This window comes from Caloenas nicobarica, chromosome 15, assembly GCF_036013445.1.
Source record: "Caloenas nicobarica isolate bCalNic1 chromosome 15, bCalNic1.hap1, whole genome shotgun sequence".
Lineage (NCBI taxonomy): Eukaryota > Metazoa > Chordata > Aves > Columbiformes > Columbidae > Caloenas > Caloenas nicobarica.
This window is the reverse complement of record NC_088259.1, coordinates 2,109,043-2,135,223: the sequence shown is the minus strand read 5'-3', so window position 1 is coordinate 2,135,223 and position 26,181 is coordinate 2,109,043. Positions and strand designations below refer to the sequence as shown.

Genomic DNA, 26,181 nt, shown 5'->3' with positions numbered 1-26,181 from the left:
ATATTCAGTATCAGCAGACACTGCTTGCTCCGGAGACCAAAGACAAAGCCACTCCAACACCCGCAGGCTCTCGCTGCCAGCCCTGCTGCACAGCCAGTCAGCAGAATGACACGAGCTCCAGTGCAGGGTGGCAGCTCTGTCACTGCAGGCTGGGACACACACGAGGGCTGGGTGACCACAGCTTCCTGACAGCTGTTCCCTGCACTGGCAAGATTAAAGGCACCATTTCCCACTGCCACCATCGCTTGAGCCCACGGACTGCAGCACCCAGGGCCAGACCCAGCAGCCTCTGCCGACCGCTCCAAGCTGGTGCACAGCTCACACCTCTGCTTTGTCGCATTTGCAACAGCTTCTCCCCAGCAATAAATCATTGTGGCTAATAACTGCCGTGAGAAGGGGGCTGCCTCCCTTTTCTTGCAGTAAAAGACCAAGGAATGGTGCAGCAGAGACTGAAGCAGCTCCCGTCTCAATGGGGAGAGTCATCCCATAAAATCAGCCCTGTAGGGGATGTGCCAGTGTGAATGGGACAATTTACCCTGGGAGAAGTTTAACCCAAGCAAGATTTGTTCTGATGCATTTATTTATATCTACTCCTATATGGCAGCAGGATTAAAGGTCAAGCTCTGCACTCCTGCTGCAGCAAATAAGAGCCATGTTGTAATCACTCCATGTGAAACAAGTACTAATAAAAGCAGCAAAATGAAACCTCACAGGCAGCATGAGCCGTTGTCTTCACGCAGGGACCAGCCTGAGGGTCAAGCTTGAGTTATGCTGTAATTTCTGTGTCTCCTGCAGATGCCTGCACTGCTATGACCAGCGGTGCTCAGCAGCTCCAGCTGTTTGTGGCATCAGCTGAAACTGCCATTCCCAGCTGGCAATGCCCTCCATGGGACATCCCAAACGAGTGCATTTTTTGCTTAGAAATGTTTCAATGTTAATGGGCTTCTGCTCCCTGCCCAGCAAAGCAGGGTAAGAGCTCTGCCAGGTGGCAGCTCTCGTCCTGAGATGGTTTACACCTTCCTGCAAGATCCTTCAATTACAGAAGACTAAATGTTATTTAATTTGTGACTGTAGGTTGAATAAGACTCAATTAAATTTTGCCCCTTGTGAATTTGTGATGGGGAATTCTCACCTGTGGTACCAAATGAGTCCTAACTGTACCATGCATGACGCAGACACTTAAACTGCTCTATTAATGACAGTTTTAATAAGTGTTCTCTCTTTATAGGGACAATTTCCTGCCGTGTGACAAGCTTGGCATGATGTCAAACCAAACTTTGGTCCCATGGTCAGCCCGTGCTGAGGACGAAGGCAAACCCGGTGCTGTTGAGCATCCTGGGGGCTGTAACGCTCCTGGGATGCTCCCGGTACCAGCCCGCAGGTACCAGCCATCCCTCCCGCACCCGCTGGTTTGGAAGGTGGGTGTCCGGGTGCCACGGCCGGGGCTTTCAGCCGCGCACTTACCTCCGACCTCCTCATCTGTGTCCCATTACGGTTTCTCTTTGAATGAGGCCTGGGCAGCGCTGCAGAGAGGAGGCAGCGGGTGTCCGGCCGGGGCCGCGGCCGCTCCCCCGGCAGCCTCAGCCCCTGCCCGTCCCCACCCGCGGCCCGGCCGGTTCCTTCGGAGGCGGGACCAGCGCACCTCCTCGCCCGCTCCCTCCCTGTCCCCCTCTTCCCCAGGCCCGGCCGCAGCACCAGCAGCTTTGTTGCTGCAGCTCTTATTTTTCATGCATTTCCTCCCCACTCCCACTGCGTCCCGGCTCCGGAGCTCGCCTTTCCCCCAGCACAGCCCCGGGTTTCCCAGCCGCCCGCCGCTCTCCCTTCGCTGAAGCCTCGCCCTTCCCCGTGGGGCTTCTGCCGCGTCCCTCAGGGCAAGGAAGGGGCCCGGGTTGACCCGGCCTCGGGCGACCGTGTCCCCGCAGGACCGGCCTCACACGGAGCGGGACGCCCTGCGCGGAGCCGCTCCGGTGCCCGGTGCCGCCGCGCCGGCTCGGGGCTGAACCCCCCGGGCTGAGCAACCCCGGGCGCCGCCGTCCCCGGCCCGGAGCCCCCACGCGGGACCCCCCCACGCGGGACCCCGCGCTCACGTGGGCGGTGCCCTCCCCCCCGTCCCCGCCTTCCCGGCGCCGCCTCCCATTGGCCGCTGTGGCCGCCGGCGGGCGGGCCGCTTTGTGACGTCACGATCAGCTGTCGGAAGGTCCCGATTTGTGCGGGGGAGCGGCGGGCGCTCGGCAGAACCGCGCGATCGGCCCCGGCCCCGGCACTACCTCAGCGCTCCCGCCGCTCCCTCCCGCCGCTCCCTCCCGCCGCTCCTCTGCGCGCCGCCGCGGGCAAGGTCAGTCTGGGCAGCGTCCCGGGGGCTGCGCGCTGCGGGGCGGGACGGGGCGGCCGGGGCTGCGCGGGCTCCCGGTGCCTCCTGCGGGGCGGGGGGGGGTCGGCGGGGGGGGGGGCAGAGGGGCCCCCCCGCGCCTGTTGTTTGTTTCTTCATCAGCGGATTAAGATCCGAGGTTGGTCTCCGCTCCCATTGGCTCCGCGCTAGTGACGTATGCCTCATTTACATATGACATTGAGACGTCATACGGCTGTTTCCCCCCCCGCCCCGCGTTCCGGGCGCGTTGTCCCGCCGTGACCCGGCGGAGCGCGGCCCCCCGGGGCCTGCCCGGGGCTGCCGCTGCTGCGGGGGGTTCACGGCAGCGGTGCCGCCTGGCCGTGTTCCCCCGCGCCCCGTGTCCCCGTCCTACCCCCCGCGCCCCGTGTCCCCGTCCCGCCCCGTGTCCCCGTCCTACCCCGCGCCCCGTGTCCCCGTCCCGCCCCGTGTCCCGCAGCTCTGCGGCCGGCAGTGCCCGCCGGTCTCTGCTGCGGTTTTCCCCGGACAAGTCGCAAACCTGAATGTGTCTTTCAGTTTTCATGAGAGGCTGTTTGGGTGAAAAACGGGGCTTTTTGAAAAGGGAGTATAACTATATAATGTAGAAATATATCTAATATAGAAGCAGCTACGTCTATATTTTCTATTTAGCTACCTGCTTTCCAGCAAATACTTGGTGCTTCTGAATACCTCTATCTTTAGATATTGATTTATTTTGTAAATCCAAGTGGTTTTAATGAGATTTGGGTGTGTGCTTACATATTTTTATTAACTGTGATGCCTGAGGGGGAGCCGTAGCGGGTGAAGGACGCTGGCAGGGCCAGGCTGAGGCAGCACCACCGTGTCCTGGGTACATCGGGTGCCATGTGTAGTGGGCTACTTGTCTAATTACTGCTCTAAAATGCACCTACTTTGGGACAGCTCAAAAATGTCATTAAGTCCTAAAAGGTCAAGCAGGGATTTCATGCCTCTCACCTCGGGACCTCAGCAGCTTGACTAAACCTGCTCCCATCTGAGGGGCTCATCTGCTGAAAATCTTGGACTCTGTGAAGAGTAACTGTAGAAACATGTTCAAAGGGGCATTATTGCTTTTGTAATTTTTTTATACTATATCTATACATTTATGTCTCTTGTATGCAGGAGCGCTACAGCCCTGCTCAGGGAGCCTGAGCAAAGGCACCAGCCAGGGCTGAGCAGGGCGGGCGCCAAGCGCTGTCGCTAATTTGGCTGAGGCTTTGCTGGGGTAGGAAACCATCCCAGGAACAGGTGTTGGGCTCCGGTACAGGACTGCGCTGTACCTTCTTTTCCACTGGACTTAGTCTAAAAAGTGCCAGGAACAATTTTTTTTTTTTTTTGCTTTAAAATAAATCTTTCCTCTCTTTTTATATTTCCCCTCCTATTAAAAAAAAAAGCTTTCTGCCGTAGCTCAGTGTCACCACGAGGAACCCGTTGTATCAAATTGGTGCTTATCTGGCTGAACTGAAAAGGAAAAATATAATGGAAGCTTTCCCCCTTGAGAATAAACTGATATCACCTGCTCGTAGCAAGACTGGAAAAACTTGAGATGTGAACTCTTATCTAAGAGGTTTTTAGTGCTAATTGCACAGCAAGCCCTGCACAAGCAGGTCTTGCCCAGCGCACACGTGGCCCTGGGCAGGTGCCAGACAGAGCTGGGGGGAGCTCGGGGCTCCTGCGCTATCAAAGATCAACTTGCCGGTTATAGTATTCAGCCTCCTGCGATTTACGGAGGGTGTGACGTTGGGGCTGCCCCTCTCCTGATATGTGCACTCCTAGGGACGTTTCACCTAGCGCGCCCTGGAGCGGAATCTTCTGAAGTTTCATAGGATAGCTCATAGCAAATCTAAAAATGTCTTGCTTGCTCAGATTCCTTTAGCCACCGGCAGATTTTCCAGGGCTGTGTACGATGCCATCAAATAGCAGCAGGTCGGGTTTGTCCTTGGGACAAGGACCTTTCCTGCAGCAGTTCGCGCAAGGGAGCTGGTGTGGGTGGGGACAACAGCTCCAGGAAAAACACCCCCTTCCTGCGAGCCCAAGACCCCCTCCTTCAGGTGAGATCTGGAGGAGCACATGGGGACGTTGGCCCATGCTGAGCTCCTGGGCTGGTTGAGAAAGCGCTTCCAGGTGCTGGCTTCAGCTGCCGCTAATAAGAATCTCATAAAGAGTTTTTTGGAGAATTTTTCCAACTGCTCTCTGCCTTCTCTCCCCACCCCTTCCCTGCTCTGCAGTGGAAGAGGCTCTGGCTGTGAATCAGCCTCCGGTTTGCTGGAGTCTGTGCCGGCAGCAGCCTCGGGGTCCAGCTCTGCCCTTGTGGCCAGTGCTCCCCAGGGGAACCCCATAAACGAGGCTGCTGGTGAAGCAAAGGGAGCAGCAGGAGCAGTTGTCGAGTGACCAAATGCATTAATCCAACCCTGCCAAACTGTCCTGGCCCCTGCCAGCTCTGGTCCCGTCCTCGATGGGGAGGGACAGAGGACAGCGCAGGGATGCTTCACTGGTCATTTTGGTGTGATGTGCAGGGCCCCCCCGCCCCCCGCAAGCTGCCCAGCTGCCAGACCCCCTTCTCCTTCACTTTGTGTTTCCATGCCAGGTTTAGGATTTTGGTACATACAGCAAGGTGAGAGCAGTCTGTGAAACACTCGCCTAATTTAGGTAAAATGAGTTGAAAATAACATTTCCCAAGTGGGCTGGAGGAAGGCACCTGATTTATACCTCCAACGCCTGCTGTGATGACTGCGTGCGGTATTCTTAGCTCTGCCGAGGAAGGACCGCTTCTGCTGCTTGTCAGCAGCATCAGTCCTGCCGCCGAGTATTTATGGAAAGTTTCGAGGAGCCCGTTGCCACTTCCAAGCGAAGCTGCTGCTGTTCTTGCAGCCTGTGACTTTTGGGAGCTGCCAGTCCTGCGAAGCTGCCGCTCCAGCCCTGGTGAGCTCCTGGCGCATCCCAGGGCTTTGCTGCCGATCCTGTTGCCTATTCTTAGCTTCCAGGGTTATTTGCAGTGGCAGTGACTCAGAAAACTAATTATTGTGTCATGGTTTCTAAAGGAGGAAAAAAACAACTCTGTGCATTACGGTTTCCTTACTCCTGCTCTAACTTTTAATATTTAATACCCTCTGGCTAGTTTTAAAAGACTTTCTGGAAGGACTCTGATAAACTTTAGTGGTTACGAAATTCATCTGTCCCCAGGTGAGTGTCACCTGTGGGCTGTCCCCTCGTGCTGGCAGTGGCCTGGGATGGGGTTGACGTGCTGAGGGAGGGGGTGTGTGGAAGCCTGGGGAGGGTGGCAGCTGTCCTGCAGTGGTGACATCGGCTCTGGTGACAGTCACAGGAGCATGGGCTGGTGTGTGGTTGCGCAAGGATGTGGCACACGGGCAGTTCCCCTGTGCCCCAGCGCTGGCCGTACCAGATACAGGTGGGCTCAAAGAAGGTACCAGAGCTCTGAGCAGCCCTGGCCACTGGACACAGAAGCCGCCTCCTGGTCCAAACTGCTTCTGCGGGCACCGTCTCTGCCTGGTGACACGGCACTGCTTGGGCAGCAGTGAATTAAATTCCTTTGCAAGGACAACTTCAGGTCCCCCCTGCACTGCAGTTCTCCTGAGGTTGCCAGCTCCAGTTCCCCTGGTGTAAATGGGGCAAATGTTTGCTTCAGGGAAAGTGCAGACTTTCCAAAAACCTGGAGAAACTTTGGAGCTTGATCTGCTGATGGCTGTGGGCTGTCCCAGATGGAGAAGGGCTTGGCGGCAACTGCAGGGACTGAGGTGGCATGTAGCCCTCTGGGTGTGGTTGATAGTAGCTGGTCAAGGAGCCTCTTGCCATGTGAAGGGCCAAGAGAGTCCCCCCAACTCTCTGTGATGGTGACATCGAGGAACTGATGTTCTTGGTGGCTTGTGGGGAGGATCTGGAGTGACTCAAGGATGATGCGCTGATCACATTGGCCAGGAGCTGCTGCCTTCTGGGGCAGATGGGAGATTGTAGACTCACAGAACAGTTTGGGTTGGAAGGGACCTTCAAAGCCCATCTAATCCAACCCTTCTGCCATGGGAAGGGACATCTTCATCTGGATCGGGTTGCTCAAAGCCCCATCCTACCTGGCCTTAAACACTTCCAGTGATGAGGCATCCACAGCTCCTCTGGGTAACTTGGGCCACTGTCTCAGCACCTTTATCATAAAATCTTTCTTCCTTACGTCCAGCCTAACTCTACCCTCTTTCAGTTTAAAACCATTGCCCCTGGTCTAGTCACCACAGGCCTTGGTAAAAAGTCTCTCTCTGTCTTTTTTGTAAGTCCCTCTAAGCACTGAAAGGCTGCAATAAGGTCTCCTCAGAGCCTTCTCTTCTCCAGCTGAACCCCCCAACTCTCTCGGCCTGTCCTCCCAGCAGAGCTGCTCCAGCCTCGGATAGTTTCTGTGGCTCCTCTGGCCCCTCTCCAGCAGGTCCATGTGTGTCCTGTGCTGAGGACCCAGAGCTGGACCAGCCCTGCAGGGGGTTCCCACGGGCCCACTCCTCTAGCCTGACAAGGTCTCTGGCTGGATCCCGTCCCTCTGGCACGTCAACTGCACCACTCGGCTGGGTGTCATCTGCAAACTTGCTGAGGGTGCATCTCGGTGATAAAGAGCCTGATCCTGCTTCTTTAAAACAGCAGTGCTGAGGATTTCAGAGCAGGGAGGATAAAGCAAGCGTGAGGCTTATTTTGGTTCTTGCTTGCCAGGATCTGGCTCCTGGCTCCCCCCGCAGGTTTGATCCTGATGGCTGAGGCAGCTGTGCTGGCAGGAGCTCCCCTGCAGCTCCCAGCACTGCGGGGCCAGCCCTGGCAGGGCTGCTCTGGCTCTTAGGAAGCCTTTGCTCTTCCCACAAAGCCTGTCTGATCGCACTGTCTGTCCCTCTGCCCAGCTCCTGCTCTGGTCAGGACAGGCAGCCCCAGGCAGCCCTTCTTGAGGATCACGGCACGGTGCAGCACCTGTGTTTGCCACCACTGTCCACGCTGGCACCAACCCATGGTTGGTCTTGCAGATTTTACCAGTGTACCAACCTCCCCAGGTTCTTGTTTGGGATTGTGGTTCTTGTTTGGGATTGTGGTGTCTCCAGGCAGTGGCAGCTCGTGGAGCAAGGCAGGTTTGCTTCACCCATGGGGCTGGTCCTGCGAGCTCTGCCCTGCCCACGCAGCCCACCCGTGCACCGCGGTGCGGCACAGACCGCAGCGCTGGGTCAGGCCACCCCATGCTCCCAGCATAGATGGGGGACAGCTGGTGCCTTATCTAAATCCTTTGGGGAATGAGCCTTTAAAGTGATCCACCTCCTCTTTTGCTCTTGGGGGAGCTTTTAAACTCTCCTGCTGCTCCTGGAGCTATGGCACTGCCTGTGAGCCCCCTTGCCCCAGCCGTCCTGCTGTGCTGTGGCTTTGCTCTGGAGCAGGACAGCCCCTGGCAGCCTGTTATCACGGGGCTGGCTGTGGTTATCCCAGGGCCTTTAATTAGAGAGATAAGGAAAATCAAGTTTGGGAGGGAGGGCAACTGAAAATAATAGTATCTGCTGTGTCTTGTGTCTTCAGGAAAGGAAAATTATCTTCAGGTTAGGGTGGGCCCCTATAGTGTCCAGACGCTTCAGCCCCTGGCTTTCCCATCAATGCATTGCTGGAGAGTGAGCCTGGCATTCCTTCTGTCCAGCAAAAGCTGCTGTCAAGTTTTGACAAAATAAAAATAAGAGGTTTTCTGCTCACTGTTTTGACTGTGTAATTTATCATTTGGCTTTAAACTCACTTGAGGATGAACTCCTTGCTGGGAGCTCTCCAATCCAAGCCCGCAGAGCCAAGGGGAGCACGCCGGGGCGTCGGGCAAGGAGCTTTGGCAGGGCCGTGTGTGCCGAGCCAGCCACAGGCCAGCAGCGAGCTCCCTCTGGGCTGCCTGTGCTGAGACAACAGGGAGAACCTCTGCCTGGCTCAGACCTTGGCCTGTGGTAGCTGCTTGGGTGCTTTTCTGGGTGACCTTCCCTTTGTGACTGGGCTGGGGACACTGGACCCCCGTCCCCTGTGTGCCAGCTCTTGTCCCCAGCTCTCTGCTGTTGTGTGACATGCACATCGGGGGTGGGGGGGAAAGACTGAAATTTGCATGTAGGCCACCGGCATTTCCAGCATCCTCTCCAGCCAGGTGGGCTCGGGGTGCAGCACAGGGGATGCTGCTGTCCCCAGCCCCCTCCAGCCCTGCTGTGTCACCCTGAGAAGCTGCACAGTGACGCTGGGGTCAGCCTTCTTCTGCTGGTCTGGAAATGCTGCAGGCAGAGCTGCCTCAGCTCGGCAAGTGCATGAGTCTGTTGCTGGCCGTGCACCAGGCCAGGGCCACGGTGGCCTCGGGGGACCGGAGCCCCCCTGCCTGCCCTGGGCTGCTGGGTGCTCCTGCCCCTCTCCCTCCTGCCTGGGGACCTGGGGAAGAACAAACAGCAGGAAGACCTGAGGCATCACTAGCAGGTACCTGGGAGCAGTGAGGTTTCTGCCACAATTAGATATTCAATAAATAATATTAATATAACATTAAAAGATATTTAATAAATAGGCAAGTGCTCCAGGCAGCTGCCAGATTTCAGGTTGCAGGCAGGGAGAACAGGCATGTAATGAAGCTGGGTCTGTGTACCGCAGCCTCCAGGGCTGCCCCTTGCCAGCCTGGCCTGGGGAAGGCGGATGTGCACGTGAGTCCTGTGGATGGGAAATCTCCACTGTGCACAGCACAGAGCACACGGGAGAGCCCGATGGGCCAGTTTCCATTCATCACCCAGCTGGATATCAGCCCCTCTTCATGTTATTTGCTTAACTTAAATTATTACACTTTAATGTTCTAGGAAAGGGAGGCGTCTGGCTAATCTAATTGTGAGCGCACTGGAGGATAATGGAAATGCCGCGGCTTTGCTGCGGTCATGGCATTGATGGGGGGCTGGGAGGTAAGAGCTGCGTTGGCTGAACCCGCAGCTCTCGCTGTGTTCAGAGGACATGACTCTGTCATGTTTCAGTGCCCCAAAACCCTCCACTCGGTGCTTCCAGGGGAAGCCAGGAGCCCTCTTGGGACACGGAGTGGGGAATCCTCGTCAAACTCTGATTCGCCGTGGCGAGAGGCTCCATGAGTTTCAACCAAGTCATTTTGAACATGCTGTTGCAGCTGGGACCCGGCTGGTTTGGCTGCAGCTGGGTGGGTCTGGGTGTAGGTGGAAGGGATGAAGCACGTTGTGGGGGTGGCTGCCATCTCAGCGGGAGCGGGCACTGGGGGGGACGGACCCCTGCGCACTGGGGTCGAGCTGGGTACGGCTGTAGCCGCCTGGTCTGTCCTGCACCTCTGGGGCAACTGGAGTCACCTGGGGCTGGAGACCTGCTCAAGGGGGCAGGTAGTGTCACGCTGCTGCCCCGGCCATGCCAGGGAGGGGGAGCTGGGTGTTGTGGGGCTGCTTCATGCTCCCCACTCCCTTCTGCATCCCGGGGGCAGAGGTGCAAGACGAGCCCCTGAAGCCCAAGGGATCCCGCCCATGGGGAAAGGCCCCCCTCGATTTTTCATTTTCTGCTTTGTGGAGCAGATGTTGTACCTCCTGAGGCACCTAAGAGAAGGCAAAAGGCACAACAGTCCCACAGTGGGTAAACACCAACGTGCCTGAGCCTCAGATCCAAAGCAAGCGCTGGGCCAGCAGTCCCGGCAACACTGAGCCCGGAGAGGCCACTTCAACAGCGCAGCGGTCTGAGCTGTTGGAGAACTGGCACATGTACGGACTAGGGCTCAGACACAGCGTGCCTCCCTCCACCCTTCCCAGTCCACGTTGCCCACAACAGATGGGGTTTCACCAGCGCCCAGAACCCCTTGCAGGCTCTATGTTGCCTTGGCCAGAGCTGTGGATGGGGGGTTTGCCCTCTAAATGCACCCACAGCAACGTGCCAAGCGAGGCATAACACGGCTGTCCTCTTGCTCCACATCTAGCTCTGGGTGGTATTTGAATGCCCTTTGATGTCTCTGGACCAAAAAGCATTTTCCCTGCACGAATGTCACTCTGCACCTTGTGGCTGCCATCTGTTTGTCCTTCTCCAAGAGCTTTGCAGTCATTAATAAAATTAGTGAGTCCCAACATCTCCCTGAGCTGCAGGAAATGTGTTTCCCCAGGAGCAAACCAGTGATGAGCGTAGATGGAGCGGAGGCTCAGGGCTGGGATGGCGCCATCCTCACCCTGCCCCACCGCGAGGGGAGTGACCCACTGGCTCCTGCGCTGCTGCCTGTGCACTCGGGGCCAAGACACAACCTGTAGCCAAGTGCTTTGGTTGGTGGCTCCTTGTAAGGTCCTTGTAAAGGAGCGGTGATGACACATGTGACAGTGTCATCTTTTGGGGCTGGTGGGTGACAGCTGCATCAGGAGAGCAGATACACGCACACACACAGCGCGACAGTAACGACTTTCAGAACTAAACCAACCTCAGGCAGGTATCGGCACAGGTGGGGCTGGAGCAAAACACCAGTCAGGACTTCTTGGGATGCAGTTCGAGGAGGGGAGGGCGGCCACACTGGTGTGGCTGTCAGTGGATTGGTGGTGGGTTTTGGGGACAGCAGCATCTTACCCTTTGCCCTCTCCTTCCAGCAAAGTTTCTGCCACCAGCTGTGCTCAGTGCCTGTTCCGTGACAGGGGAGGGAGGTCCCAGCCTGGCTTTGGGACTGTGTTTGGCTCTGCCCTGCCAGCTCCGCAGATGGGTCCCCCGGGACACCCCACCGCTGAGGAAGGGGACACGGTGCAGGCAGGGGCTGCAGGGTGCTGGCACCCAGCCCTTTGCTGCCGCTCTCAGTGCGCACACTGCCTGTGAAATGGTAGCAGCTGAGAACCCATGGCATAAATCAGTGCTGGAGTCACCTTTCCACTCCCCCCTCCAGCCTGTTGGAGCCCTTGGGATGCAGGAGGGCCACGCTGCCTACCAGTCCAAATGGAATATCCCTTTTTCTTTCCCTTTTACAGGCCTTTGCACTGAAGCCAAGTGAAGAACCTCAGAATTGCACTACACACTGCTTAACTCAGCTACGATTTTGCTAGCAGCAAAGAATCTCTGCCAGCACTGAGACCTCGAGTGCTGTTTTTTCCCCTCCCTGCCTGTTGCTCCTATCTCTGTGCCTGGAAGCCAGTGTTCAGCAGTAGCTCTAACTCACCATCTATCCCCTGGACTGCTTCCCACCATGTTTCAGCGCCTCACCAGCCTCTTCTTCAGTGACAGTAACACACCAGAGGGCCTGGAGGAGCCCAAACCCTTTGTCGAGGAGGAGGAGGAGGAGGATGGCTGGCTCATAATTGATCTTGCAGGTGAGAAAAGGAGGGGAGATTGGTTTCCTACAGCCTCTGCTGTACCTTGTCTCTCTGGAGCTGAGCAAACCCCTTGAGATGACAGCAGATGAGCTTTTACTACGTGTGATCAGCTCTGCCCTTCATCCCTCCTCCCCTGGTCCCCCTGCCCTGCCCATGATGCCCACCGCTGTGGCCACCACGGCAGTCCCTGACCTGCTCCTCCTTTTTCCCTTTCCTCTTCCCATGGTGGTTCCCGATGTTCTGCCAGCATGGGAGCAGCAGCAGGAACGGTGTCCCCAGCTGGGGCTGCAGCTGCGCGGGAGCCCCCAGGTGCCTTCTGGCACAGCACCAGCCTGGGGAGTTCAGCCAGGGTTTTGGGGTGATGCTGCCCGCTGGGGGCTTGGTGGAGGTTGCCGGTCCGCGTGGGCTGTCTGCCTGCGAGCCGCGGCAGTGCCATGGGCTCAGCCAAGCTGTGCCGCAGGTAGCATTTTGCCCAGAGGAGCTGAGCTCGGCCACTCCTCGTGATGCCCCTACAGAAAGCAAATGGGGAGCCTGTTCCCCTGGGGAAACCTGGTCCTGGACACTGGTGGGAGGCTGGGATGTTCCCCACGTGAGGGCCCACAGTGGCAGTGCCTGCTCGTCCCAGCTGGGGACATGCCGCCAGCAATCTGGCTATGTTTGGGTCATTTGAGTCCATCAGGGGAGCAAATTTCAATTCCAAAGGGCTTATCTTCCCAAGCCATTCCCAGTGCTCATGCCAGCAGCACGCAGACAGGGGATGTTTGGTACAAGGTCCCTGCACCTAGAGATCCTTCCAGGGTTCCCATTCCCAGGGACAGCAACAACCATCCAGAGCCCCGTTTGACACCAGCCATGCAGGTCAAATTCCTGGTGTGCCGAGAGCTTCTCCAGCTCCATTAAGACCTTGGCGTTGCTATTGTAGGGTCGATGACTCAACCAATTGCAATGATAATTTTATGACCTTTTGCTTGCAAATCAAGCAGTGAACTTAGACAAACAAGCCTGCCTGTGCAGGAGCTGCTCGGTGGCCATGCTCTGCTTTTGCAGCCTCTGGTTAGTTGTGGTGCCACAGCCCAGGGGATCACAAACGCATCCTGCAGGTTTAGCAGGAGGGTTTTGTCCTTCCTCTTGCAGGCGTTTGTTCTTCAAGCAGATGCTCCCTGCCTGTCCTCCATACACTGAGCAGAGCTTATTTTCATGATGTGAATTGTTCATTAAGGTTTTTTGCCCCATGCAGTGAGCTGGAGAGGGGACCGGATGGGGAAAGGGAACAGGGACAGCCCCGAGTGGGATGGGAGCACTAAGGACACCTGCTGGAGGTGGGTGGGTGATGTGGGCACAGGCGGCCATGGAGGATTCCCTGTCCCCTGGGCTCTCTGGTGCCTGTCCTGGAGGGATCACAGCAGTGACACGGGAGGGTGCTGGTTGCAAGGAGGTCCCTGGAGCAATGGGCACACAGCTGCCACATGTCGGGGCCAGCTGGCAACAGCTGCAGCATGCCCAAAGCATGCCAGAAGGAGCCAGGAATTTCCCCAGACAGAGAAACGCTGGCCTGGGCCCTGAGCCCCTGTATCCGAGACTGCAGCCATCTCCACTGGGCCCCAGGAGGACTTTGGTACAAAAGGCTCCGTTTTTTTTCCAATCAAGTGGCCCAGCTCTCAGTGCAGAGCTGGCTTTCAGTAGCGTGTCTGCCTGGGACCTGCCACCCCACTGCTAATCCCCACTGGCCCTGCTGCTGCCTTTTCCCATAGCATTTCCTGACCAGCGAGGGACTGATTTATTTCAGCCCCATTTCTGAGGCTGGAGTTATGCAAAGCACTTTAAAAACTAAACCCACTGGCTCCAGCCCCCATCCTTTACCATCTCACAGCCCGGCTCCCTTCAACAGCAGGGCAGCCGAACAAGCCTCTGAATTCATTCCCTCTCAGCCGGGTCTTTGACCCACATGTTGTGAAATGCACACAAAATAACCAGCTCTCCCAGGAGCGTTTCAGATGCCTCTCCTGCCCACCACCCAACCTGGCTCTGCTCGGCACCCAGGGAGGGAGCAAAGAGCATCTCCCGGTGCTTAGTGATACGGCTGCAAGTCACCCTGGAATTTGGGGACTGCAAAATATTCCTTGTGACATTAAAACCCACCTTGGCAAAGGACGGGGACAGGTAGCCATGGATGGCTGGGGCCGGGCTCGGCTGCGCTGGGTGCCCTGTTCCCCACGCCCGCAGCCCCACTCTTGTGGGGGTGCTGCTGGGCCGGGAACGCTCGGCTGGGCTCTCCAGGCTGACAAATAATCTCCAGCCTGGCATGTCAACAGCTATTAATAGCTTGATATCCACTGACCTGAAGAAAGACGCTCTCCTGTTCACAAGGCTAATTGTGGCCTGCCCAGGCCTCGGGCTGGGGCATCGTCTGCGGGAGGAGCTGGGGACATGCTGGGTGGCAAACGCTGGCCTCATGTTTCATGTACTCTATTTCTCCACCGCAAGAACACATTCACCTCTGATTTCTCCTGCACCCTCACCCAACCGCAGAGTCACACGTGTCCGTATAGATACTGCACCACATTCTCCCCTAAGACCATTTCCTTCGAATCCCTGTGGTGAGGCCGGGAATGGGTCTGGGTACTCCAATGAGCCCAACGTTAGGTGCAGGCTCCCTTCCCATAACACAACCAGTAATTCTGAGCACAGGCAGCCCAGAAAAGCACCAGCCCAAGCGCTTTTGCCAGGTGGAGGTGAGGACGGGAAGGCGAGGAAGGCTGGGGTGTTGGAGGGATGTGGGGTGCAGCTCCTGGATCAACCACCCAAAACTCGGCCTCTAATGGACTGCAGCTGAAGGCATGGTGAAAATCTTTGCTGAAGACTTTATTCCCCTGGTTTCTTCCAGTAAAAAAGGTGTGAGTTGTTTTTTGTCCTGTGTGTGCGCTTGATTTCAATGTTTGCAAACTGCCGGGCGGTGTTTGCGAGTGCAGGCGGGCCGGCGTTCCTCCGGAGTGGGATGGCACGGCTCAGGTGCCGTAAGAACAGGCAAAAGCAGCATTTCTTGCCAGCTGAATTTCTTTCTCCGTTTTGAGAAGGAAAAAAAAAATGCTACGGTAAACCCTGCTGGTTTCTCCCACTTTTTGGTTAAACTACCTAACAAGAACTATTTCCATTGCTTGCTGGCTTAGCAAAGCCGGACCCTGCAGCACCAGCAGCCGCCCCGGTGCAGCGGGCGCTGGTTGTGGTGCGGTGGGGGCACTGCTGGCGTCTCCCTCCCCATGAGGCGACGCTGTGCCCGTCCTAGCGGTGGTGATGGTGGTGGGGTGTCTCTTGCACTAACGATACCCCTTTCTCTCCCCCCTCCCTCCCCACTGTACATGGTATGTGTGTGTGTCCCCGCTGTGCCCCGCATGGCTCTGCACCCCCGCCACCCCAGGCAGCCGTGCCCGCCCTGGCGCAGCCCGGCGAGCAGGCGCTGGTGGTACCGGGTGCTCGGCACGATCGCGCCCAGCACCCCCCGCCCCCCCACCGCCACCGACCGCTTCCCTGGCTCCGGCCAGTCCCTGCTTGATGGACGAGAGTTGGTTTGTCACCCCACCCCCCTGTTTTACTGCAGAGGGGCCCGGCCCCGACGGCATGGGGAGCAGCCCCATGGAGGACCTGCTCATCGAGCACCCCAGCATGTCCGTCTACGTCACCAGCACGCTCGAGGTGGATGGGGAGGGCGCCGAGGATGATGATGCTGCTGGGTGAGTGTGGCTTGGGGGTAGTCACCGGGGGCTGCTGGCCCCTGCACCCACTGGGCAACTGGGATGGACAGTCATTCCTGGCATCCTAAATCACTGTGTACTCCTGATAGTGTTTCACTCATGCTGCCCGTGGATGGAGTGTGGCTGTGGGGGACCTCATTGTCCCACGTGCCAGCTCAGCAAGCACCCTGCACACCTGGCAGGGTGCCCTGGCTGGCAGCCTCTGTGTCCCAAAATATTCTGCTAAGAGGATCTCAAAACCGTGTTGAAAGCCATGGGCACAAGACCATGGTCTTGCCACTGGGCTGCAGTGGGGGAGAGCTGTGTCCCCCCCACTGCCCCGAGCAGTGTCCCGGCACAGCTGCCCATGCTGGTGCCACCTGTCACCCCACTGCCCAGCCAGGGGGGCTTGCCAGGCTGGGCTTAAACACGGGGTCTTGCACAGGTACGGTACAAGCAAAGCAAACCCAATGGGACAAGGTGGCTTTTTGACACAGTGGTTCTCCCCAGATCCTCCAGCTCCCCCAGGCAGGAGAGTGCTGCAGCCCCTGATCCCCCTCCTGGCTCTGTACTGGCCCAGCACATGGGTGTCCCACAGCTGCACGGGAGCAGGACACTCCCAGCCATGGATGCAGGCGTTTCTTCCTGCCCCAAAGTCCAGCTTAGTGGGGCAGGGAAGGTTAAACAGAAATGGGCCCACTGTCCTCTCCTCCTCCAGGAGGTGTGGGCTGGAGTCCCCACCCTCCTTCCCGGGGCCAGAGCCTCGCTGCAGCCCCTGGGGAGCTCTGCCCCCTCCCCATGGGTGCCCCGTGGCAATAGGACATCATTGACCACGCTCACGGGCAGCCCCGGTTCCCACCATGCCCCAGGGTCCCCACTGCCCCCCAGTCCCAGCCTTCCAGCACGGCCCACAGGAGCCCCTCACCAGGGCAAGGGAGGAGGAAGCACATCCCCCATGCCAGTGTGGTGATTTACACACAGCACAAGAATTTGGGGTGAACGTCCACCCGGGCTGGTGGACGCCTTTCCTCCAGGGCTTCTGTCTTTGTAAAGTCTTCCTGAGGGTCACAGCTTGGCCTCAAGACCTTCAGAGGAACCTCAGCGCTGAAGGGTGCTGAAAGGGGACCAAAGGGAGCCAGAAACGGGCCGGGGGACCAGATGGGTCACAAACAGGATGGAATGGGTCAAGACTTGGCTTCCATCCACTGGGCTCAAGGGACTTGGACACTCTGGGGACAGCCCCATTCCTAGTGGTGTCTGAAATTATCCTGGTGTCCTAGAGCCGCCTGTGCCGGAGCCGCCCCACCCTCGGCAGGCTGCTGGGGCAGGAGGGACCGTGTCCATCCTGGGGACATGGTGTCGCGGTGTGGAGGTGGAGACCCCGGTCGCCTTCTTGCCAGGGGGGGCCAGGGCTGGGTGCCAGCGGCCACTGACGCCCCTTTCTCTGCAGGGAGGAGCCAGAGCCGCGGCTGGAGCAGCACGTCCCGCACCACAGCGGGTCCCTGGCGGTGCAGGCCGCCATCCTGGAGAAGGTGGGGCAGGCGCGGCGGGTGCAGCGGGCCCGGCAGCGCGCGGAGAGGCCCTGGCTCAGCCAGAAGGCCCTGCAGCGGCAGAACCGGGCCCGCCAGCGCCCGCTGCGCCGGGACAGGTCACACACCGGGACCTTCATCCACCAGCCCTGCCAGCGCCACTGCAGCTACTGACCTCGTCGGGACCCGCGCCACCGCTCCCCCGGCGCCGCCGCTCCCTCGCCACCCCCCGGCGAGGGAGACTTCACCCCCCGCCCCGACACCAGCCACCCCGGGGGGCGCTGGCCCCCCACGAACACCGGTGACGCCGGCTGCAGTTTCACTCCACACCCCCACACCTGCACGCTGGCCCCTGCTCCTCATCTTCCTCCCCCCGCCGCTCCCCTCGCCCCCGGCGCTGCTGGGCCAGCAGCCCCCAGAACCACCTCCACCCTCGCAGCCACGCCAGCCTTCACGTGGGAGATCAGTGTTCCTGGTGAAATCTCCTGTTTCTGAAATCCACGGCAAAGCCTGTTTGTCCTGACGAGCCTGGGACATCAGTGCCTTTCTTCATGGCGTCATGACTCCTGGTGTGGCCAGACTGGGATGTCACAAGCAGAGACACCGAGTCAAGTGAAAAGAGCAACAAAGCAAGAAGATTTGAGATTTTTAGGAAAAATCTCATCAATGACACTAAATAATGCTTCCTCCCCCCAAAGCCAGCAAATATCCCCCTCCGTTCTTGATTTCTTAGTTACATTTTTACCCTGATAAGACAAAAACCCAACTGCTGGTCCCAAAAGGGCTTGTCTTGGGGAAAAGCTGGTGAAAACCTTTGTGGCACGGTCAGCCAGGCGGCTCATGGTGCCTCGTGGTGTTTTTTTTTAAAGACAACCTTAAAAGCAATCTCAGGAAACAAAGCACCGTCCCAGCACCTTGCCAGAGCCCCTGGAGGGGATGCCCAGCCCAGGGCCAGCGTCACCGTCACCGTGGCTGCTGGTCCCACCAGCTGCTGGCTGCCTCGTCCGAGCGAGCCCCCTCCTCCTGGAGCCACTCATCTGCCCACAAGCCGCACCTATATACATGTATATATACATATGTATGTGTGTGTATATATGTGTCCATATACCTGGAAGAGGCACCGTTGAAGCCAAGGAGCATCGGCTGCCCAGCATTAACCCCTGGGGGGAGCGGAGGCAGGGACCTGTGCAACTTCCCCAAGGTGGCGAAAGCACGTCGAAGCTGGTGGTGAAGGGATGCTGAAGAGGAGGCCGGGGGGAAGAGGCTGAAGTAAATGCAAAGATGGACCTGGGAGTCGCGAAAGGACAGGATGGGGCAGGCCCAGCAGGGTCGGATGAGAGGGTCGCTGCGATGGGGACGCCGCCTTCCTCCACTAAAAATTGCATCATTTCCCATGAAGGGCCAAATTCTGTTGTTGGCAACACTGATTTTTAATGCAAACCCTTCTCTTCCCCATGACTTGTTCTGCCTTCCAAAGGACACGGTCCAGACTTCTCACTGCCACTAGCACCAGCTGAGATGGCTCCAAACCCAGCAGAAATTTGCTGATTCCCCCGGCAGCTCCTCCCCTTTAGGGACCGGTTTTGCACCCTGTGCCCCGGGGAAGTTCTGACCATCGAGTTGTGCTCACGGCTGGCTCGCAGCCTGGATTCCCACCCTCTGAGACAAGAGATACCCCCACACCCTCCCAAAAAATGCTGATTTCCCAAAAGTTTCTTCCATTCACCATGTTACATCCCTTCATATCAGCTTGGGACCTAGGTTGAAGGAATTACTGTAAGCTCAACCACAGACAGCTGATATTTATTGTTTTTTAAATGAGATTAAAACCAAAATGAACCCTCTTACGAGCACCAGGTCCCAGCTCTGTGCCTGGGAGGAGCTGACTGGTGATGCTCACCTGCAGCATTTATCTTTTGCTCTGATGACACAGTGTTCCCAAAAGTACAGGAAGAATGAAAAGCCCATTTCAGCCTTTCCCTTTCAATTCCTCCAGGCCAATTTTGTGTTTCAAGTCCCCCTGAGACCCAGTGCCCTCATCACATGTGTGATGTGATGCCTCCTGCCCCTCCAGCTGCAGCAGCCGGTGCCGCTGGGGCGAGCGCGGTGCCGGTTGCTGTGCCGGCTGCTGTGCCGGGCCATATTCTGCACCCACCACACTGGTTTGCTCAGCTGCTTTTTCAGCCTTTCTGGTCAGCACAGTGGCACTGGAGTGGATTTTTCACAGCGGTGACTTATCAGCTGAGAAAGAGCAGGCTGGGGAACCCGGTGTCACCCCCAGCCCTTGGCATCCCCCGCTGCTCCTTGGGCCTCACTGTGATCACCGTCCCTCGCTGCTGAACCGAAGGCCACGCTGGAGATCACCTTCTTTCATCTTTGGTGTCTTCTCAGTGAAGAGACTGCCAGCTCCTTGACTCGAGGGGAAGGTTTACATGCTTTGGCTTCCTGGGCTTCCTATTAAATGCCTTTTTTTACACTGAAGAGATGCCTGGTATGAACTGGGAGCATGGCATTTGCAGGGATGCTGGCACAGGTACTTGTGAGGACGAGTAGGGGCTGAGCCTGAGCTCCCGGGTGCCCAATGGATGTGCAACGCCTTCCCTGTGCCACTGTGTCGCTGGGTGATGTGCTCTGTGGCCACCAGGCAACAGCATTAGAGGAAGCATTTTCTCTCTAGCCCAAATATATGTCAAGAAGCGGACAAGCCAAGAAACGTCCTGCCTCCCAACCTGTTCTCCGTTGCAAATTCTCCTGCGCATCCGAGATGCCGCCAGTCCCTCTGGAGCGCTCCCGAAACCAGCGGCTGGCGCGACACCGTCCCCCTCTGCAGCTCCCGGGGCAGCCGGGCTGGGGGCAGCGGTGTCCCCGGGGCCGACCCTGCCTGGTGTCACCTACCCAGCCTTCCCCTGCCCACCACTCTGGTTGCAAATGGAACCCCAGTAGGAGAAACCCCTCATCAAAATCCTCCTCTGCACCCTGCTCCTGTCGTGAGCCGGAAGCCCTTGGCCGTGCTCGGGAGGCTCAGCGCAGCCGTGGTCACCAGTCACCGGCTCCCAGCACCATTTCAAACGGCTGATCCTGTTATTCCGTCCTGGTTTTCAGAAGCTAATGCGAACTGTTTTCCTTTCTCCTTTCTGTGCCAGTCTGAGACAGCCAGCACAGGCATGAAGCAGAACTATTATCACACTATATCAAGAGTATGTTTATAAAGGATTAATAAATTATTAATAATGTTTTCATGAAGAGGTTAATCCAGAGTCCTAGCATCCCACAGGTCAACGGAGCACACTTACCGCAGCATATATGGGCTCCTGTGATCCCTGCCTCTGTTGTTTCCACACTTGTTCGTGTATTAACATCTAATAATCACCTATTAACTATTAACCCCCTGCAAAGTGACTGTCGATCCACCAGTGCAACCAACGATTCTTATGCTGCGGCAAAGGTGTGCTCAGACTGCGCTTTGCAGAAGCCCTGCAATGCTCCTCTCCTGCCCAACGGTGAGCACAAGAGCCGGCCTGATACCAAATCTCCTGCCCAGTGTTGCCAGAGCAAGAAAACGCCTTTACACTGAGGTTACGAGACTCCTCGAATCTTAAAACAAATGAAAGGTGCTTAAAAACTCAGAACTTTTCCTGTGTGTGCACACGTGTGCATGTGTGTAGATATTTCACGACACGGCGTGGGTGTTTGGTAGGCTGTTTTGGGGTGCGGGTTTTAGTTTTTTTAGGGGTTGGTTGTTTTTTTGTTTGCATCTAGTATTTTCAGTTTGTGACTAGCTGTGTGAAGCTCCCGATGGGAGGGCGAAGCAAACACGGCGCTGCTGGCAGGGAGGCCCTTGGGCTGCTGTCCTGCGTGAACGGCTAGGAGGAGTCTTGGTTTCTTTTCTTTACTTGCGTAAGGGGAAACTACAGCATGGACTCAGGGACAAACAAATATGCTGAGATCTTTAAAAATGTGGGGTTTTTCCGGGCTTCTCCATTCGGCTGTGGGGTTTGTTCCTGTCTGTGAGGCCTTTGGTTGCGCGGTCCTGCGGGATGCTGCAGGGATGCGGCTGAAGCCTTTGGCAGCACGTGTCAGTGAGAGGCTGCACAGGCGGCTGCGCGTTGGGGGAGCTGCAGGGTTCGATGTTTGATGCTCTGACACAGCACCTGCATAGAAAAGGAGCTGCGGCCACTTGTGGGTGACGCCATCCCCGAGCAGCAGCCCCTCTTTTTTTGCCCGCGTCCCAGAAATTCACCTTACCGCTGCTAGAATGCAGCTGGCCCCTCCTGGGGCTTGTTTGTGAACAACCAGGTACGGACTTTAGGCAATGAGCCCCCAAGGATTTGGGAAGTGAAGCGGAGCTGTGCTTTCTGCCTCAGCCCCAGCTGCTCTGGCACCCACCGTGTCCCAGGGGTCAGAGGCAACCGGGATGGGGGAAGCCGTAAGAGCAATCACGTGGAGAAATGCCGATGCAGGTGACAGGCAGATTTGTGGGAGGAAATTTTTGTATTTCTTGCAATGAATGCACAAAAAAAAAAAAAGGAAAAGTTCCATGATGGAGAGACCTGGGCATATCCCTGTTCAGTAGACACCAGCTTTGCCGGGCAGTGCCGCAGCCGTGCCGGCCGGGCTCAGATGGATGAGCCGGCCCTGGCCCCACAGCAGCTTCCCAGCGCGGCAGCGAGGACGGGCAGGGATGGGGACGTGGGGACACTGGGGCTGGGCCTTTCCACCACTCACAGACCCCGTGGCGTAGGGCAATCTTCTCTAAGCAGGGCACGAGAGATTTACATCTCAGCTGCCCTCTTTCAGTTCGGGCCAGGGCAGCTGGGCTCATACCACGCAGTGGGTGAACCCCCAAAGCGAGTGGCGAGGCTCCCCAGCCGTCACAAGTGCCACCTCCTGAGATGAGCGCCAGGTCACGGCTAAACACACGTCCCCCCCCCGACCCGCCTCCCGGGGCAGCTCCCGCGGGCCCCCGGCCACCCGGTGCCAGGGCAGGTTGGTGGCCACAGCACACGCAGGGCAACTCACCGGCTGCCACGTCAGCCACAGCAAAGTCCCGTCGCCAAATTTTGGCTCTCTCCTGCACTGCAAGTCTGGCGGGAGCTGCCAGGGGAGACAGGGGAAAAGGTCCTTGTCACCTGATGCTCTGAAACTTGCACTCACAAATGTGCTTTCCAAACAGCTCTACTGTAAAAGCTTGATCTGGAAGGAAAATTATTCTTTCCATGGGAGTCAGCATTTCTTTTTCATCATGGATAACATGAACACATGGCTCATCCCAAAGATCACCGCTGTGGGAATTTTTACTCTTCTTTTAGGTGTGTTTCTAATCAATAGATTATTTTACATTTACATCTTACTGATACCTTTTCCCTCTTCCATCCAGCCTCACTGCAGAGAAAAAAAAAAACAAAACACTAGATGTTTTGTCATACCAGTCAAAATGAAATAATGAAAAAAAAGATTAAAAAATACTCCAGCGAGGTTTTAGACTCGAATCACACAGCTTTGCAATCACTTGTGTGGAGGAAAAAATATCAGTTCCAGTGCCCTGCGTAAAGTAGAAATTAATTTTCAGGCGAATTTATTGAAAAACAAGTGAGTCCCTGAAGAATAAACCATATAATAATTAGAAAACAGCTAGTAAAAAGTGGTAGGACAACTCAAGAAAAATGGTTCTCAGCATCTGCCTGTTGCTGCCTGGCAGAGAGCAGCACCAGCTCCCTGTGCTGGCTGGGAGGTTCCAGTCCCTGAGTCTTCCCTGAGCATCCAGGTTTAGAACAAGAGGCCGCGTGTGTCCAGCGGCTGCCACGGTGACTCTGTAGCCGCCAAGGATCGTCAACAGCCACCATTTCCACAGGTGGCACAGATGTGCCTCCAGTTTGCTGCACCTGCTTTGGGGTCTGCACTCAGAAATAGCTGCTGGTGGTGGGAGGGACACCCCAGCATCCCCCCAGTCCTCTGAGGTTCCCCCCACGTCCTTCTCCGCCACAGGACTGTGCCTGGCGACCTCAGCACCGCCGCTCGCAGGGACCGCAGCCTGGGGACGCCCCCCCCACGCTCACAGCCCTTCCATCCCTGGGGACTCCCATCGTCAGACCAGCTGGGGACACTAAAGGGCCTTCAGTGGGGTTGATCACCTCAGGGCTTGTCTTCTTCAAGGCAGAGTTTTCCATCTCCACCTGCTTCTCTCGGATCTGCTCAATACAATGTCAAAGTCACGAATAATTTCCCGGTGTCCTCAAGGGATCAGACCTCGCCGCACTGGCACGGCCAGAGCGGCTGTTGCGGGTCACAGGAACGTGGCTGCCGCAGCTGGATGAAGTGGTGGGAGAGGCTCTGCGTGGTTGGCGCGTCCCTCTCTTGGCGAGAGGTGTCCCCAAAGCCGTTGGAGACGCTGCCTCCTCCGCCGGGTGCCGGTGCTGGGAGCCCCCCCCAGGCGGGGCTCTCCCCTCCACCTCCTGTTCCATGTCATCATCTATGCCCCATCAAACAGCCTTTCTTTTCGCTTCTCCAAAGAGATCTGCGTCACTAGCTAAACCCTCAACTCTTTCTTTGACAAAGACGAGCGGCTACATTTAATAACGAAGGTGGCTCTTGCGCGTAGTCCTTTTTTAAATTCTTTTTTACAGAGGGGCGACACACAGGGGTCTCCCCTTCACACTCACTCTGAGCTGACACCTCCTGGGCCGGTCGCGGGTGTTGCTTTTCCAGCCCCACGCCCAGAGCAAGATCAAAGCTCTGTTAGAGATGGTACCGAGCGCCCTGGAGCGTGAAAACCCTGCGCGAAGCTTTGGCTCTGGTACAGTGAACCACGAAAATCCCGCTGCCTCCAGCGTGGGAGGAGGAAGAGTTTATTCCTTGCAAATGGAGGGGAAACCAGCACGGTAAATGATAAGTGCAGCCTAAAAAGGGGGTGCGCAGGGGAGCCCAAAGTTCCTGCACTCGTTCACGTTCACCTCACGCGTCCGCGTCAGGGAAGCTGGGAGCAGCTACGCCAAGACTCATGCACCTCTTATCCTCAGCTTTGTATTGACACAATTACGCTTTGGGAAACCCGGGGATGAGGGAACAGCACAAGGCATAACGTTGAATAGTAATATTTTCTCTTGTATCATAAATATACCTGTACAGAGCCACTGAGCACTGCAATATTTTATTTGTATGTATCAACCCCAGGTATTCTGCTTGTAAAACTCACCCACACACATTATCCATCTCCGTTCGGGGCTGACTGTACATGTGCCTTTCACCCTTTTTCATGGTTTGTCATCTTTTTTTAACACGACTGCAGAACTTGAATAAATCAGTGAACTATAGTTAAAAGTCCTATGCAAGAGATGACTGGGGAGTCAGTTTTCAGTATTTCTGTGTTTCTATGTTGTTTGAAAAGTAGATGCTGGGATTTTCAGAGAAGCCTAACAGAAATAATGCCCTAAAAAGCATTTAGCTTTTTAAAAAATTTTAGTTAAAAAGCATTTAGCATTTCAGATGCTCAATCTCCTAAGCAGCTTCGAAAAGCTCAGCCTAAACCCCAGTTCCTCACCAGTTCGTATGTGGAGAGCCAGCACTAGTGGCAGAACGAGCACCAGCAGTTCTCCAGGACAGTGTGTTCAGTAGCTGGTGTTTTCTTTCAAGAGAAAGGAGAAGAAAGTGCTATTTGGTTGGAAGAGGTTGCCTTAAGCCTTCCGTAAGATGAATCGGAGAATGTCATTGCCCGCGGCCGCCGGCCCCGCGCCCCAGCCGGGGCTGTCGCAGAGGCCCCAGGCGCCATCGCGGCGCGGCCCACGCAGCCGCTCTGTCACCCGCTCCGCTCAGCACCCCACAGCAGCGGGACAACCTCCACGCCGGGATTTTGAGAAGAGGGGGAAAAAAGCCCCACGTTTTTCTACATCACCTATGCTGTAGGACTGACACCTCGTCTGAAACTCGGAGCAAACAAAAAATGTCCTTGTTGTGTGTTACATGTTAAATCGCTGTAAGCAAGGTCAGTAAAGAAAGGGTGTCTACTTCTTGTAGGACATTGTTTAAACATTTGCTGTGTGTCAACAGACTGAAGGACATGACTGCCTGGAGTATGTTACGTAGTGTGCCTGTGTGTATGTAACCTGGTTTTGGTCGTTAGGTTGTAAAGCTGTCTTTTGACTGAAAAAAAAATCTAATATAAAGAAAGAACACAAGAAATTAAAAAATATTTAAATGCTATTTTATGTGTATTCCTCTAAAGCCTGCAAGTAAACCTTGTTGCAAAAAGCTTTGGTTTTTTAAATAAGCTTTTACAAGTCAATGCTGTAATTAACGGACTCAAGTCAATATAAAAAAGTCGCCCTTGAAGACAAGGATGCACAGGGGAGGGGATGGTACAGGCTGAGTCATTTGAGGGGATTTTTTTTCTCTCCCCGTTACCGAACCCTAAAACTCAGTAGCTGACTGCAAGGGCTAAAGCAGATGCCGATTGCCCTGAGAAAGGGGCGTCCCCATCAGCCCCTCTCTCCAGCAGCAGCTGTTTCTCTGAGCACACAACAGCCCGATATGTTCCTACCACCCACCTATGGCTGGTGCCCAGTGATGCTTCTGGGGTGATTCAGGGCTTGGAGCATCTGACATGAGGAGAGGCCGAGAGTGGGGATGCTCTGGGGATCCCGTCCATGTGTGCAGACACCTGATGGGGGGAGCGCAGGAGACAGAGCCGGACGCTTCTCAGCCCAGGGGCAGGAGGAGAGGCACAAACTGAGGTAAAAAAGAAGAGAAATTCCACTTAAACGTAAGAAAATGCCTTTTTACTGTGGGGGTGGTTGACCACAGGAGCAGGTTGCCCAGGGAGGTTGAGGAGTTTCCATCCTTGGAGGTGATGAGAGTGGACGCGGCCGTGAGCAAGCTGCTCTGGGCAGGGTGGGACGGGGCTGGCCCCGTCAGCAGCTGCGCCAGCTCCTCCGGCAGATCAAAGCCAAGGGGGCTCCAGGTTTGCAGATGTGATCCCCCAGCTGCTGGGAGAAGCACTTCAAGGAATTGTTAGGTTAGATATTGGGAAGCTAAAAAATAGGTTAAGAGTGAGCTTGGATAAAGCTCACGGGAGAACCGAAGTTGCAGCGAGAGACAAAGCAAAGGGTCACTCGGGCTGGGAGGGACTTCAGGAGGTCTTCGGTCCAAGCTCCTGCTCGCCGCAGGGTAAATACCAAATTCTGACCAGGTTGTACAGGTCTTTGTACAGCCAATTCTTGAAAATCTCCGAAGAGGGAGATCCCTCC

General features: G+C 56.3%; 1 protein-coding gene across 3 annotated transcripts; it reads left to right on the top strand.

Moving 5' to 3' along the window:
• The first annotated feature begins 2,183 nt into the window (after positions 1 to 2,183).
• On the top strand, positions 2,184 to 25,136 carry TP53INP2 (tumor protein p53 inducible nuclear protein 2). Of its 3 annotated transcripts, none has more exons than XM_065645314.1 (4): positions 2,184 to 2,335; positions 11,344 to 11,682; positions 15,281 to 15,413; positions 16,864 to 25,136. In XM_065645314.1, the coding sequence occupies exons 2-4, from the start codon at positions 11,559 to 11,561 to the stop codon at positions 17,114 to 17,116; spliced, it is 510 nt and encodes a 169-aa protein (XP_065501386.1). In that variant the 5' UTR covers positions 2,184 to 2,335; positions 11,344 to 11,558; the 3' UTR covers positions 17,117 to 25,136. The 3 variants fall into 3 exon arrangements, with proteins under 3 accessions (XP_065501386.1, XP_065501385.1, XP_065501387.1); XM_065645313.1 differs by having other exon boundaries at positions 15,101 to 15,413; XM_065645315.1 differs by lacking the exons at positions 2,184 to 2,335; positions 11,344 to 11,682 and adding an exon at positions 11,700 to 14,577.
• The last annotated feature ends 1,045 nt before the right edge of the window (positions 25,137 to 26,181 follow it).